Here is a 13,981-nt window from a genome sequence, read left to right as displayed (position 1 = left end):
TAAACGCACACAGATATGCGTCTAATAACAGCGCACATTTATCAGGTTAACATTAATAATAATACATTTTATTTATAGGCGCCTTTCATGGTACTCAAGGACACCTTACAAAATCCATAAAAACAATAGCATTAAATAATAAAGCCAGTTCAGCAACAGACATTAAAATCACATAAAGATTACAAAAAAAGTCACATGCCTAAGCAGATACGTTTTAAGACGACATTTAAAAACCAGAAGACTTGAACTATTGCAAACTTCAACAGGAAGTGAGTTCAATAAATGGGAAGCAGCACAACGGTTTAATGATCTACAACAAAGGAGAGAGAGCATTGGTGACAACAAAGTGAATATATTAATTACTACAATACTAATTTCTAGAAATGACTTAAAAAGTGGTAAAAGTTGGTACATTTTGTGCCTCCAATATGTGCAGTGCAGGGGGTGTTCCAGGACAGGTTTGCAAACCCCTTATCTAGATAAACTTGATGTAGGGCACCAAAAGGCTAACGTGACACATCTGTTTGAACTGAAAAGTAATTTTAAAAAGTTGCATAATGGTTTATTCATTTATTTTCTCTTTTCAAAGGGCTGTTGGGAGAGCGACAACAGAGGAGTAAGAAGCTGCACTGTTGTTGTTTTGTTCGTGAAATGCTTAATTTTATAGTTTTCAGATATGCATATATAAACAATACAAGTTATGCCAAATAAAGTTTGTCAGAAGCTTTAACTTTTTTTCTTTTCTTTTTATATTTGTCTGTTAATAAAGTTGTACATGTGCAAGTTCTAATAGTCATGTTTAAATGATGATTATAACTTCCTTAATAAAGTAAAGCATGATCTACTGGTTTCTGTTCATTGAATACCTTTAACATTTTAGTGTAGTTTAGTGGATTACATGTAATGTTTGTATTTGGGGTTTACTGTAAAATAAGGTAACCCAAACAGACAAATATGGTAGCCCATATATATATACCCGTTGTGGCCCATAAGAGCCGTAGATAAGACCTATCTGGGTCCCATCATCAACCCATGTGGGCAGACTCCTGTAGGCCCTAAATGGGAGCTACTTGGGTTACCCATATGCGCATGATATGGAGCTCATCAAGAGCCCATCATCAACCCATCTGGGTCCTCCATGGAAACTGAGGACAAAATTAGCTGGGTCCCAGATATCAGCCCAAGTGCAACCCCTTTGGGCCCCACATGGGTGTGTTGGCTGGGGCATTTCCTATTTCTTCTTAGTAATATTTCATATGTGTAAATACTCATACAGTATTATTGTTTCTTTATATAGAACCACACACATATCTACATACCTTGAAACTACTCCACTGAATCTGTACATATAAACATCAACGTGTGAAGAATAAAGAACGTTCATTTTTCTACAAGAGGTCTGTGAGTGGTGCATTGATATATCTCCTCTTCAATCGGACATTCTCTGGTGGTTGCAAACTGATAGTAATCAGCACCTAAGTGCATTTATAGTATAGCTCAAACGCTACACTCTTTCACACCCCTCGCGAAGTGCCCTTCAAGGGTGCAGAAATGCAGTTTGGGAACAACCTCATTCTCGGTCCGGGGGAGGGCATCATTTCACACATACTGCCGCTAAAGCTAACTAGCTCACGATGGCCGGACAGGAGGATCCAGTGCAACGAGAAATTCACCAAGACTGGGCGAATCGGGAGTACATCGAAGTGATCACCAGCAGCATTAAGAAAATCGCAGATTTCCTCAATTCATTCGGTAAGATGCAGAAGTTGCCCGGCGTGGTTTTGATTTTACTCGATTTAATACGCCATTTCTTCATGCTAGCATGCTAATCGAGAGCAGTGGTTCATTTGGCTGCGGTATATGTGGAACATTTGTAGGCTTATCAAGATTGTTTTGGGTTTAAATGCTGTTTAGGACCCCAACATATCGGAGGATGCGCCTACATGTGTTGGAGAAGCAATTTATTCGACTTACAAATAGAGTACCCATCAGGAATAGCAAGTTGGGTTGGTCTGATCTGGCGTCTTGAGTTTTTTTTTTAACAACCTTTTTGTCATTAATCATTGTGTTAAACTAATTATTTAACCTCTTGGTATACTCAATATCATACACAGTTCAAGTCTTTGATTGTGGTCAAAAGCCAAACGGGCTACACTGACGCAGATCCATTGGTTTGTTTTGATTAAGCAGACCCAGTTTCAGTGCTCACTGTATCTGGAATATCAATAATGGACCTTTTTCCACAGACTGGGATTTCCGTTTTATTTAGCAGCGTAAATCTCTATAATTAAAAAAAAGTGTAAATTTATAATATTGTACTTTTTGTTATAGTACCCTAGTATTAGTTGGGTCAATATATAATTGAGGGAGTTTTCATGTCCATGAGCTTTATCTCGCAAACATGCTTATTAAAATAAAATTTTAAAAGTCTTCAGTGGTCTTCATGATCTTGTCTTTACAAATTCCATAGTTATTTATTATGGAAATAATCATTTATTTATAAAAATTTACTAGATATCCCTAAAATGTCAACTAAATAACCGTCCGAAAAGAATTACATCACAATCTCATTACCTAAAAAAACATTTTAAAAACTTATTCAAAAACAGTTTTAATTATATTATTTACATTAAGTTGAGGTAATTGTGAACAATGTGTCTTTTTGGGCAATATGTCACATTTTCAATAGAAATTGACAAATTGAATATGTGTCCGAGAAGTTGCTGTCATCTAAGTTACCCATAGCAAATGCACCCCTCAAGGAAGAGTGTGTTTTCCAAATCACATGACCTGCTCCACATGATGTCATTTCCTCCTGAAGAGAAAACTAGCATGACTCCAAGGTATGTTCTCCCTCCACATTTTCAGTTATTTCACCTAAAGTAGTGCTTGGGGCAAATGTGAACTTATCATATGTCAACAATGTTACTAAAATGAATTCATAAATAACTTTGAATTTCAATTTTACTCAGTTGTACATATAATATTCAGAAGAACCTCTCCGTAAAATGCCATGTGGTGTCTGGTGCTAGGCAACTATTTTGATTTTATCCCTAAAAACAGCAAAAATGTCAACTAGGTTACCAGTCACCTATGTTACTCTGCAAAGGTAACTTAGTTGACCAAGAGTAACATAGTTGACATTCATGACATGTTCTTATAGTTTTCAGGAGTTCATTTAATATTCTAATTGTACAGTAACTATAAAATACTTTGCAATAAATATTATAAACGTAAACTTGGGTCCTCTACATTGGTGGTGAGGAAGACCACTTGTGCTTCACAACAATTTCAGCCATGCAAAGAAAAGGGTCCACCTGCCATATGGGCACACCTCTCCCCAGTACTTAACCATCTCAAGGAAACATGCCCAACAGTGTCAATTATCCACTTTTTCAGTGATGGTCCCTGCTCACAATACAGGCAGAAGGGCAACTTTTACATGTTGACAACTGAATTGTACAACCAGGGCTTCACTGCGGGCACTTGGAACTTTTTTGAGGCCAGCCACGGAAAGGGTGCCCCCGATGGGGTAGGAGGCCTTCTGAAGAGAACAGCTGACAGATTGGTGAGCCAAGGTGAATACATTTCCACTGCTAAACATCTTTTCAATGCATTGGTAAACACCAATACAGCTGTCAAGATCTTCTACATTGAAGAGGCTACAGTGGAAAAGGCCATACAGCAGATGCCACAACGATTCCCAGCTGTACCATGCACTATGCGGATTCACCAGGTCATCAAGCAAGCACCAGGGAAACTATCATAACCGTGATGTGAGCTGCCTGTGTTCAACAAGGCAGATTCTGCAATGTCAGTGTTACCAAGTTCAGGCCTTCGACTTCAAAGTCAACTCTGCTGTTCCTGCATTGCACCAAGAACAACCAGAACTTGAAGTACAGTGGGATAGAGATGACATTGTTGGTCAGTGGTGTGTCATCAGATATGACGATGAGGTTTACCCTGGAACCATTGTTGAAGTGAGTGAGACACATGTTCATGTTAAGTGCATGCACAGAGTGGGACACAATCGTTACTACTGGCCAATGCGAGAGGATGCGCTCTGGTATCCATTTGAGGATGTGCTCAGGTTGATTCCTGCCCCACAGCACGTGACAGCACGTCATGTTGAAATAAAAAGAGATGTGTGGGAAGATATTGCCAAATCATATCTTCATGGCTAAGGACATGCACACACACACACGCTAACAAACACACACGCTAACAAACACGTGGCACAAGCACACGGTCAAACACACACATATAGACACCAGACGTGTATAGTCCAGGTGCCAGAAAGTAAAAATCCTGCCATGTTTTTGGATCTGCCTCTACATCTAGAACAGGTGTTTTCACTAACGAGCTCATCTACCTGGTAGAGGAGCTGGTTTAGTGATGATTGGAACAGCTGCTGGACAGGATTTCTACTTTCTGGCACCTGGACTATACACCTCTGATACACACACACACACACACACACACACACACACACACACACTCAAAGTACAAATATATGTACTTGATTGAGCTTGACAAAGTCATTGAAAAACAAACCATAATTGGCCATGTTCTTTGGTTAGAAAATGGGGAGTGTGATCTGTCTCCGCCGGTTTCTTGGGTGCCTGGAAGTTGGAGGGTATGCCAATGTTTTACTTGGGTTCTGACATATGAATGTTTTTGAGATACAACTGTTTGCACTATTAAATTTTTGATCCAATGCAGCACACTTATTCTGTTAACCAACAGAATAAAACACTATTTGGTTATTGTTACTTATTGCAGTGCACTATTATTTTTTGTTCAATACAATGCACTACTGTATTTCATTCCACAAACAAGAGTTTCAAAATGTTTACATGGTGGAATTTTTGTGTAAGTGCTGTTTTTGATACTTTTGTTGTTGTTTTCTATGTTAGGATCTCTTGCTTATGATACATGTGCTTGTTAATAAAGTTGTGATTGATCCTTGTAAACTGATGTGCGTCTGTATTTCTCCTTTATGTCATGAAATATTCAACAGGTCTTGATTAAATGCAATAAAAGATTAGCTAACATATAATAATTGATATAGTTTAGGATTGTTTTTGTTAAATATATCATCCTACTTTGTCATGTCCAGTCAACTATGTTACTTTTGTCAACTATGATACTGGGCTGTCAATTAAGTTACCATTATGTTTTTTAAAAAAATATATGTATTTCAATGGTTCCCTAATCTCCAAGTAAATATTTAGAAACTGAGTAGCTGTCAAATATATACCACAGCATAATTTCATCAAGAAAATTATCATGAATCAAGCAGTTTGGAAACAAAATATACAGACCGGTTACTTCAGTACTTGAAATTTGGGGTTTCAATTGAACAAAATGTGTATTTTCTTAATTAATTGGGTATTTTAATTGAAAAGGTAGGTAAATAGACACATATTCTTCCAAGAGTAATGATTTTTTTAAATGTCTGCCATTTACTTAAAGTTAAAACTTATAGGTTTTGTCCGTAACATAGTTGACCAAATAATGAGTAAACTTCTTCTTTTTAAAACTAAATATCTGAAATCAATTATGCCTGAGCTTGGCAATGACTAAAAACAAAATATTTCAGGGATGATTTATCAGGAAAGATAATAATATTTTGTAAATAAATATATTTTTTCCCAGAATTATTCAAACTCAGAATCTCCCACAATTGTATATTGACCCAGTTATAAAAACTGAATTACCACAGCTGCGAGGGGGTTTCTATTATAGCTGCTGAGAGAGTGACAGTAAATTTGGCATCTTCTCCCATTTTTATTGTCTTAATCCACCCCTCTATATTTTTTCTTCTTCTGTAAAGTCATTCAAATTTAATAGTGGATTTTTTTCTTTTGGTCTTGGAGCAAATGGGAAAGTGAAAATAATATTTGCTGTGATCTCCCAATCACTCCCATTCACATAACCGTTTATATTTGTAAGTTCCTTATTAATTGTCCAATTATTTTATATTTTTGTCAAAAGAAATTAGGGCCTTTCTGTATGCAACATTGATATTTAGGCCTCTGTCAGTGCATTGCTGACAGAAGATGTTTTTCTTTTCAGATATGTCCTGCAGGTCCCGCTTAGCCACTCTGAATGAGAAACTTACCGCTCTGGAGAGGAGGATCGAGTACATCGAAGCCAGGGTAAGTTGGAACAGTTTGCAGGAGTCTCTAGTCTTGTATTGTTTGATACAAACCTCTGATTTGTTGTCTGTTTTTAACTCTTTAAGGTCACAAAAGGGGAAACATTGACTTAAACATCTCTCGGGGTCCATGACGAGGACAAGATGACTACAAACATTCACCTCCTGTCTACATCTCAACATGAATTATTCAAAAAGAATTCCAACTGGCTGGCTCTGATAGATCAGTTAATTTATGTATGGGACCATTTTGACGATGCCCGATTATGGCTGACGTCATGTACGTCTAGGCCTCCATTCTTCTGGACTGTCAGATAACCTGTTACTGTCTCTGTTGTGCTTTCCCATGTAAACAGCCCAATTTAGTGTCTTTTGGTTCTGACCTAGTTTTTAAACCATTTTGAAAGGCAAATTATATTAACGGTATTGTAAAGTAAGACTGAAATTACATAGGATAAACATATATTTTGCTTCTTGAGTTTTGCCCTCTTGTGTTTTACCAGACTCTATTCTGTTATTGTTAAATTTATAAATGAGTGTTGAAATGCATTGCCACCTGCTGTACATTAATCATGCTACAAATATCTGCACATGAGAAATGCCAGTTAGAGGTGGGAGTGGATGAAAAGCACTAAAGTGCCAATTAGACTGTTTTTAAAGCAATTTTATGTTGTTGTAGTGTCTTGTGATGCTGGTTTTGTGGAAAAACATAAAAAAAACCAGCCATGTCTATACTGTTTTATTTTAATTGTCAATCAATGGTGTAATCACCAAGTATTTCTGTATTTGTATGGTTCTCTTCAAGTAAAGAATACATCCCTGGCTGTAATCAGTATGCTCCAAAGAAATGATAGTTTAATCATGTATTTCAGCATTATTTTATTTCAGTGTTTTTAATGAATTGGTAATGTTTTGATTTTTGTAAAGATCTCAAAAACCAAAGCACTCTTTCTGATAGTTGGTGAATTTGTGTTGTGAGAATTATATTATGTTGTATGTCATTACATGATAACTTTGTTGCTTATTCCATAAAAACCAACCCTGTTTGATTGTATTCACTATAAGCAATCACTATAAAAAAAAAAAATGGGTTATGCTCATTACAGCATGCTATAAAAATCTGCCAGAGCTGGGAGATTTGTTTTATCTATACTATCCGTATTTACAATTTGTTTTTTAATTTGTTAAAATAATGAAATGCGATTGATCAATTAATCAGCTGTAGAAAAACAGCAACATCCCAAAACATTTAAACGTGAGGCAATTTTATAATTTTTTTTTAATATTTATTCAAACAACTCAGCATATTTTTCTTTATAAAAATGTTCGAAAAAGTTTTTCTATTCTTTTTATTTTAAACTTTTTAAAAGAGGTCTGTTCTGACATAAACATACAATAACTTTCATATCCCATTTGTTTCCTAGATTAGTGGGAAGACCTCCAAAGAAAGTCAAATAATATATACATTACATGTGCGTGCTTAAAATTTTATTAAAAACGATGGTTGCGTTGTTGCAATATTTTCCACAAAATAAGCATGAAATAACATCCGGATTTTTTTTTTATAACCAGCCACCTCCTAAAAAAAGGAAGGAAAAAAAAGAAAATAAATAATCAATATCAATAAACGCTTCGGTCTCTAATAAGTGAGTGGACTTTTATTTTGTATAAACCAAAATGCTGATATATTTTATTCTGCCTCCGCGATTTTAAGACAGCTGTCGTGTTACGTCAGTTAAGTCAGTTTGCGGATACCATACAATTGAATGGGGAGAGCCGTAAAATGACACCTACCTTGTCGCAAAATGTTCCGTGTCAATTTCATAAACTCAACACAGTTCATTTTAAAAGGACTGTTTAGTGTAAGACATGTTGATGACTTGTGGAAAGGCCACAAAAGCAGTTTATTAAGCACAATGAATTACCTCCTACATAGACATATATTAAAAAACGGCTTCTTGTCTCCTAGCCAGTGTTCCGCTCATATAATCAGTCCAAATCTGATAACTTTTGTATCATAAATTGTGCTTCTGTAGCTCAGATCACGCAAAAAAACAACAACTATAAATTCCAGGATAAATTACGATGTCTGTATATAATAGGTGATTGGCTGTTTTACCTGTAAGGCGGGAATTCCTTTTCTACATCCGTTGTGCGTTCCAATTTGTTTCGTATATTTATTTTAATAAAAGTGTTTCGTCTCTGCTTAGTTATCTTTGGGGCTCTGATGTCATCATGTATCATTTCCGTTTGCCATTTTGCGTTGCTCACAAGGACACATAAACTTGTCGGAATAACGTTGTCTTTCACACCAGAGTCTTCCATAAGTTTACGAAAAATATAATGCAATCATACATTCAGGATCTGAGTAATGGACTCGAGAATGTCCCCGTTTTGATTGAGAGCAGTGTCCCCAAAGAAGCTTTTACTAACTTTCAGGTAATTTAACTATATTTTAGCCTCCTTGTTTGAAATTCACACTCTATGTATGGGCATTTTGTTTGTTACAGTTTAATTATGTTTAGAAACAGTACGCTTATCTGATTGACTATAAGGACGTCTACCTATTTATTTACATGCTATTTGTAGTTATGCTACACCACCAATTGATGGCAGCACATCCCTATAGTTTTTCACTGATTTCTCTTAATCATTATCCATTAGTATGTACCAGAGAATGTACAAGGGCCAGGCTGTGACATTGATCCTAGTGCGGTGACCCTCCCGGGCTGCTCTTGTCATTCCCAGTCCTGTCTGCTTGACAGCTGCCCCTGCTTGAGATTCGGCAAGACATACAACAACGAGGGACTTCTGAACCAGCAACAAGAGGAGGGTGGCTACAGCAGGCCTGTGTTTGAGTGCAATGCCTTATGTGCTTGCAGTGAGTCCTGCCAAAACCGTGTGGTTCAAAATGGGATCAAGGTTTGCTTGGGTATCTTCAGCACCAAAGACAGGGGCTTGGGGGTGGAGACTCTAGAGCACATCCCTTGTGGCCGCTTTGTGTGTGAGTATGCAGGGGAAATCATTGGGCCTGATGAGGCTCGTAGCCGCCAGCTCTCCCAGACTCCCAATGATATGAATTACATAATTGTTGTTCAGGAGCACAGTGGAGGAGACAGGGTCACTCAGATGTTTGTAGACCCTGTGTGTGTGGGAAATGTGGGCAGGTACATAAACCACTCGTGCCAGCCAAACCTGGTCATGGTGCCTGTACGAGTGCACTCACTGTTTCCCAGACTTGCTCTGTTTACGAACCAAAAGATAGAGCAGGGCAAAGAACTGACCTTTGACTATGCTGGTGGACTCCACAGCAACACAGATACACAGAAATGGGATAAAGTGCCAAGTGAGAACCAGAAAGGGCCTGATGGTGGAAAACTGCTTCAGAGAAAAGCCTGTTATTGTGGGGCTTCAAACTGCTCAGGTTTTTTACCATTAGATATCTCAATTCTCAATTAAAAAACATTTGTAAATCTACCCTGACTTTGGATTTTCTCCATTTAGTTTAGAGGGATAGTTCACCCAAAAATAAAAATTCTCTCATCATTTACTCACTCTCATGTCATCCCAGATGTGTATGATTTTATTTCATCTGTAGAACGCAAACAAAGATTTTTAGAAGAATATTTAATCTCTGTTGGTCCATTCAATGCAAGTGAATGGTGTCTAGAACTCCAGAAGGTCTAAAAAGGACATAAAGGCACCTAAAGGCACCATTTAAGTAATTCAGATGACTCAAGTGGTTAAATCCATGTCTTCACAAGCGATATGATGGGTGTGGGTGAGAAGCAGATCAATGTATTAGTCCTTTTTTACTATAGGATCTCCACTTTCACTTCACATTATTTGTTTTTTGGTGATTCGTATTCTTCGTGCATATTGCCACCTACTGAGCAGAGGGAAGACTTTATAGTAACAAAGGACTTAAATATTGATCTGTTCTCAATATATCTCTCACCCACACCTGTCATATCTCTTCAGAAGACATGGATTAAACCACCGGAGTTGTCTGAATTACATAAATGCTGCCTTTTTGTCCTTTTTGGAGCTTCAAATTTCTGGCCACTTGCATGGACCTACAGAGCTTAGATATTATTTAAAAAATCTTTATTTGTGTTCAGCAGCAGAAGAAAGAAAGTCATGCACATCTGGTATGGCATGAGGGTGAGTAAATGATAAGATAATTTACATTTTTGAATGAACTTTTCCTTTAAGACCACATCCACACTAATCTATAATCCAAAGTTTGAACCCTCAGTTTTCAAGATTCCAAACGTCATAATGTTCCAAAGTTTGCAGTTATGGAGAGCATTTTAAAAAAGTCAATATTTTTGGTGGAGGGAAATGCCATTCCAGTGTGAATGAGAGGCATAAAAATGGCAAAAATCAATGAAAATGAAAATTTGATTAGTTGATGTCTACATATAATGCCATTGGATATTTAGCTCAATCGAAAGCATTTGTGACAAATTAATTTGGACTCATCCATCCTTAAAAAAAAAATGGCATAATGTTGATTACAAAAAAAAATACATTTAGACTTGTCCGTCCTTTTCTTGATAAAAAGCAAAAATTGAGGTTACAGTGAGGCACTTACAATGGAATTTTTGTAGGGTTTTCAAGACAGAAATGTGAAGCTTTTAATTATATAAAAGAACACATACATTATTTTAAAACATGGGTATTATTTGAGGTGTAAATAATGTTTAAACCATCATGTTTAATTAACAGTCATTTTAATATATTAAGGTTTAGGGCATTATGTGAATGAAGTTGTACATTTGGATAGTTTACACAGAAAAGGTTAGTGAGTTAAGTGAATTTTTTTTACTCTAAAATCATATTAACATGTATATTGTTTACATCTTGTGTCTACTATACTTTTGAAACAGTTGAGTATTTTAACATTTACAGATTTCCCCCTTCACTTCCATTGTAAATTCCTTCCTGTAACCCAGATTTTTTTCTTTTTTAAAGAAAGGGGAGGGGCAAATTAATAAAAGTTGTGGTAGTCAATATGCCACAAATTGTGTTGATTGAGCTTATCTTCTATTAAACCGGAATATGTGTGATTCAGAGAAAATTGTTATCATATGTTTGACCAGTGTTATTCACATTTCTGTGACTTTAAACCATTGAGGAGGGCAAATGCTTGTTGCCATAATGTGTATATGGGCAGTTGACATGAAATACTTTCAGATAGGTCTTGCTTTACTTCATCTAAACCTACTTTAACCATTACTTTGCTGATTCTTTTACAGTTATAATGCATGCAGCTTTTATGAGATCATATTGAGACTATGAAATATTTGTATGTTTAAAAATGTATTTGCCAAAGTGCAGGACCATTTTAAATAAACTAATGATGTCAAAAAAAGGTGATTTAAAAAAAGTGAAAATTTTAAAAGAAATGGTTTCCAGTCACATGGCCTGAGAGATTCACTGTCACTTATACATTTACTTCAATTTAGCCTAAAAAAAGTGTGTGTGCACGCATGTTCGCGCGTGCAAGAGAACTACCCATTCATAAGTGACCATCTTCCCAAATGTTGAAGAATAAATGCAAAAACTTGTTCAACAATCTCCAAACCTTGATCTGCACTTGTCTATTTTATGTCCTTTACGTATAGGTTCAATAAACATCTTTTATTTTCAAAGTTTTCCCAAAACATATAGCAGTGTCTTACATGTTACACCAAAAATGTCTCCTTTAAGAGCAATCTGCATTTGTCACCATACCTATATCCCATTGGGTACTGGGCAATTAAAAAGAGCCCATGGGTATTTTTAATATAGTAATGTCTGTAACTCTTCTGTCACACTGGGGTGGGACACACTTCTTGTGATGGCACCCTTAAATCTGCCCCTCTTCTCTCCATCTACCCCATTCCCACTGCAGCTCTGCTTTAATCTCTAGCGCAATATTAATATCCACATATGGGTTAATTAGCACAGAAACCATAGCACAGAACACAAGGCATGCAGAGAGGGAACAGATGGATTCCAACTTGATCCGTGACACTATATGCCATAAGCATCAAACGCTTTTGGTTACACTGCCATTGGTCATTCAGGATTTTAGATTCCTTTTTGTTTAGTCTTTAAAGGTGAAATGTATAATTTCTTTAATGTTTCAATGAAACGTGTGAACACTATTGCTCTGTTTGTTTGAGCATTCTGATCAGCCGGGCACAGCAACATCTGCTTGAGTTTGGGGCGGGACTTTCTGCTTAACTGACCAATAGAAACATGTTTCAAAAAAGTAATTGTAGCATTCAAGGAAGGGAGGGAAAGGAGGACAAAGGAAACAAACGTAAAGGGGCTTTTCAGCATACCACTCTGCTTAAATTCTAAACAGTGTCTTTCAGCTCTCTCTCCCTCGTCTCTGGTGTCTCTAGCATTCTTCCGGAGAGAGAGAAAGCGATAAGGGTGCACACACCTGAGCTCTCTGGTCCATTTTATTGCTCTCCCCAGTGCAATCAGAAATAGGTTTTAGACAGTAAAGTGCTCAGGTGTGTGCACCCTTATCGCTTTCTCTCTCTCCGGAAGAATGCTCGACCACGCCCCCGCTGCCGCAGTCTCTATAATTCCTTTTGGTGACTCTAGTGATGTAGAAAATGCACATCTTTAAATCATACAAGTGCTGTCATTAAGCCAGCCTTAGCTGGTCTCCCAGACTGGTTAGTTGGCTATTTTTTTGGGGGGTTTTGGGAACTTTTCAGGTGGTTGGGCTGTTAGACCAGCTTAAACCAGCTAAGACCGTCCAACCAGCTTAGATTTTTTTTTCAGCAGGGTGGGCCATATATGTGTTACTATGTGGAAAACGTTCAGTCACAAGAATCAGCCATTGCAAAACCCAAATTGATCAACTACTTTTGAATATTTGGGGAGACATGTCCCCCTCAATGTCTATTTCTTCTTTTTTTGTAGTAATTACTTCGTGATGTTGATTGTGTTTCCTCTCAATTCACTTCACTGGTGTGAAGATTGTGGTAAACACTCCCAATCTTGTTTTTGGTCTCATGAACTCATTGGGTTTGGTGAGATAGCACATTCACAGGTCTCTATGGCAACAGAATGTGTGATAACCACCGGACACAGTGCGTGTTGGCTGTAGTATTTAACGACTATTGTTGGAGAGTGAATCAGAAATCGCCAACACTCATTTAACTCATTTAAGTGGCAGCTTTCTCTCATGAGTTGTGCACATTCACTGGCAAAGTACTCACATCTCCGAGAGAGGACTGCACTGATGGTTGAAAAATTGTTGTTGAAACCTCTGAATTGTGAAAGGGAAAGCTAATGTTTAATTCAGCTCAGGACCCTTCCTTGGACCATAGGATTTGTGCCCTAAGTGAGGTTAAACCCTGCACTGCTCTTTTCTTATTTTTTCATATAAAAGACACAAAAATATATTTAAATATACTCATACAGTATATTTAATGTAGTTTATTTTAAGAGCAATTGGCGAATTGGAACCAGCATAAAAAAAATACATATACACTACCGGTCAAAAGTTTAGGGTCACTTAATCATTCTTAGTCATGAAAACTATGGAAGAACAGAAATGGGACTATAGGAATTGTGTTGTGACTAAAAAAATTTATAAAAAAAATAAAAACTATGTTATATTTAAGCATCTTCAAAGTAGCCACTCTTTGCATAGGCTTTGCAGAAATGTACTCTTGACATTTTCTCGTCCAGCTTCATGAGGTATCGCCATGGTATGCTTTTTAAACAGTATTGAAGCAGTTCCCATCAATACTGGGCACTTATTAGCTGCTTTTTTTATTATTCGGTCCAAGTCATCCATATTAAAAA

The 13,981-nt window shown here is 36.9% G+C and overlaps 3 protein-coding genes across 6 annotated transcripts in view; all 3 read left to right on the top strand.

Moving 5' to 3' along the window:
* LOC127632781 (uncharacterized) overlaps window positions 1-834 on the top strand; it is a 49,823-nt gene extending 48,989 nt beyond the window's left edge. For all 4 annotated transcript variants that reach the window (XR_007969135.1, XM_052111547.1, XM_052111546.1 and 1 more), the window contains one exon: window positions 590-834. The gene's annotated coding sequence lies outside the window, so the exon portion shown is untranslated. The remainder of the gene's footprint in view (window positions 1-589) is intronic.
* Window positions 835-1,557: 723 nt separating this feature from the next.
* On the top strand, window positions 1,558-7,214 carry LOC127632782 (probable protein BRICK1). Its single transcript, XM_052111548.1, has 3 exons — window positions 1,558-1,752; window positions 6,079-6,161; window positions 6,248-7,214. The coding sequence occupies exons 1-3, from the start codon at window positions 1,635-1,637 to the stop codon at window positions 6,272-6,274; spliced, it is 228 nt and encodes a 75-aa protein (XP_051967508.1). The 5' UTR covers window positions 1,558-1,634; the 3' UTR covers window positions 6,275-7,214.
* Window positions 7,215-8,352: 1,138 nt separating this feature from the next.
* Window positions 8,353-11,784, top strand: LOC127632845 (histone-lysine N-methyltransferase SETMAR-like). Its single transcript, XM_052111650.1, has 2 exons — window positions 8,353-8,599; window positions 8,825-11,784. The coding sequence occupies exons 1-2, from the start codon at window positions 8,504-8,506 to the stop codon at window positions 9,617-9,619; spliced, it is 891 nt and encodes a 296-aa protein (XP_051967610.1). The 5' UTR covers window positions 8,353-8,503; the 3' UTR covers window positions 9,620-11,784.
* The last annotated feature ends 2,197 nt before the right edge of the window (window positions 11,785-13,981 follow it).

Source organism: Xyrauchen texanus, chromosome 39 (genome assembly GCF_025860055.1).
Source record: "Xyrauchen texanus isolate HMW12.3.18 chromosome 39, RBS_HiC_50CHRs, whole genome shotgun sequence".
NCBI lineage: Eukaryota > Metazoa > Chordata > Actinopteri > Cypriniformes > Catostomidae > Xyrauchen > Xyrauchen texanus.
The sequence above is the reverse complement of the archived record's forward strand: the minus strand, read 5'-3'. Positions and strand labels throughout refer to the sequence as shown.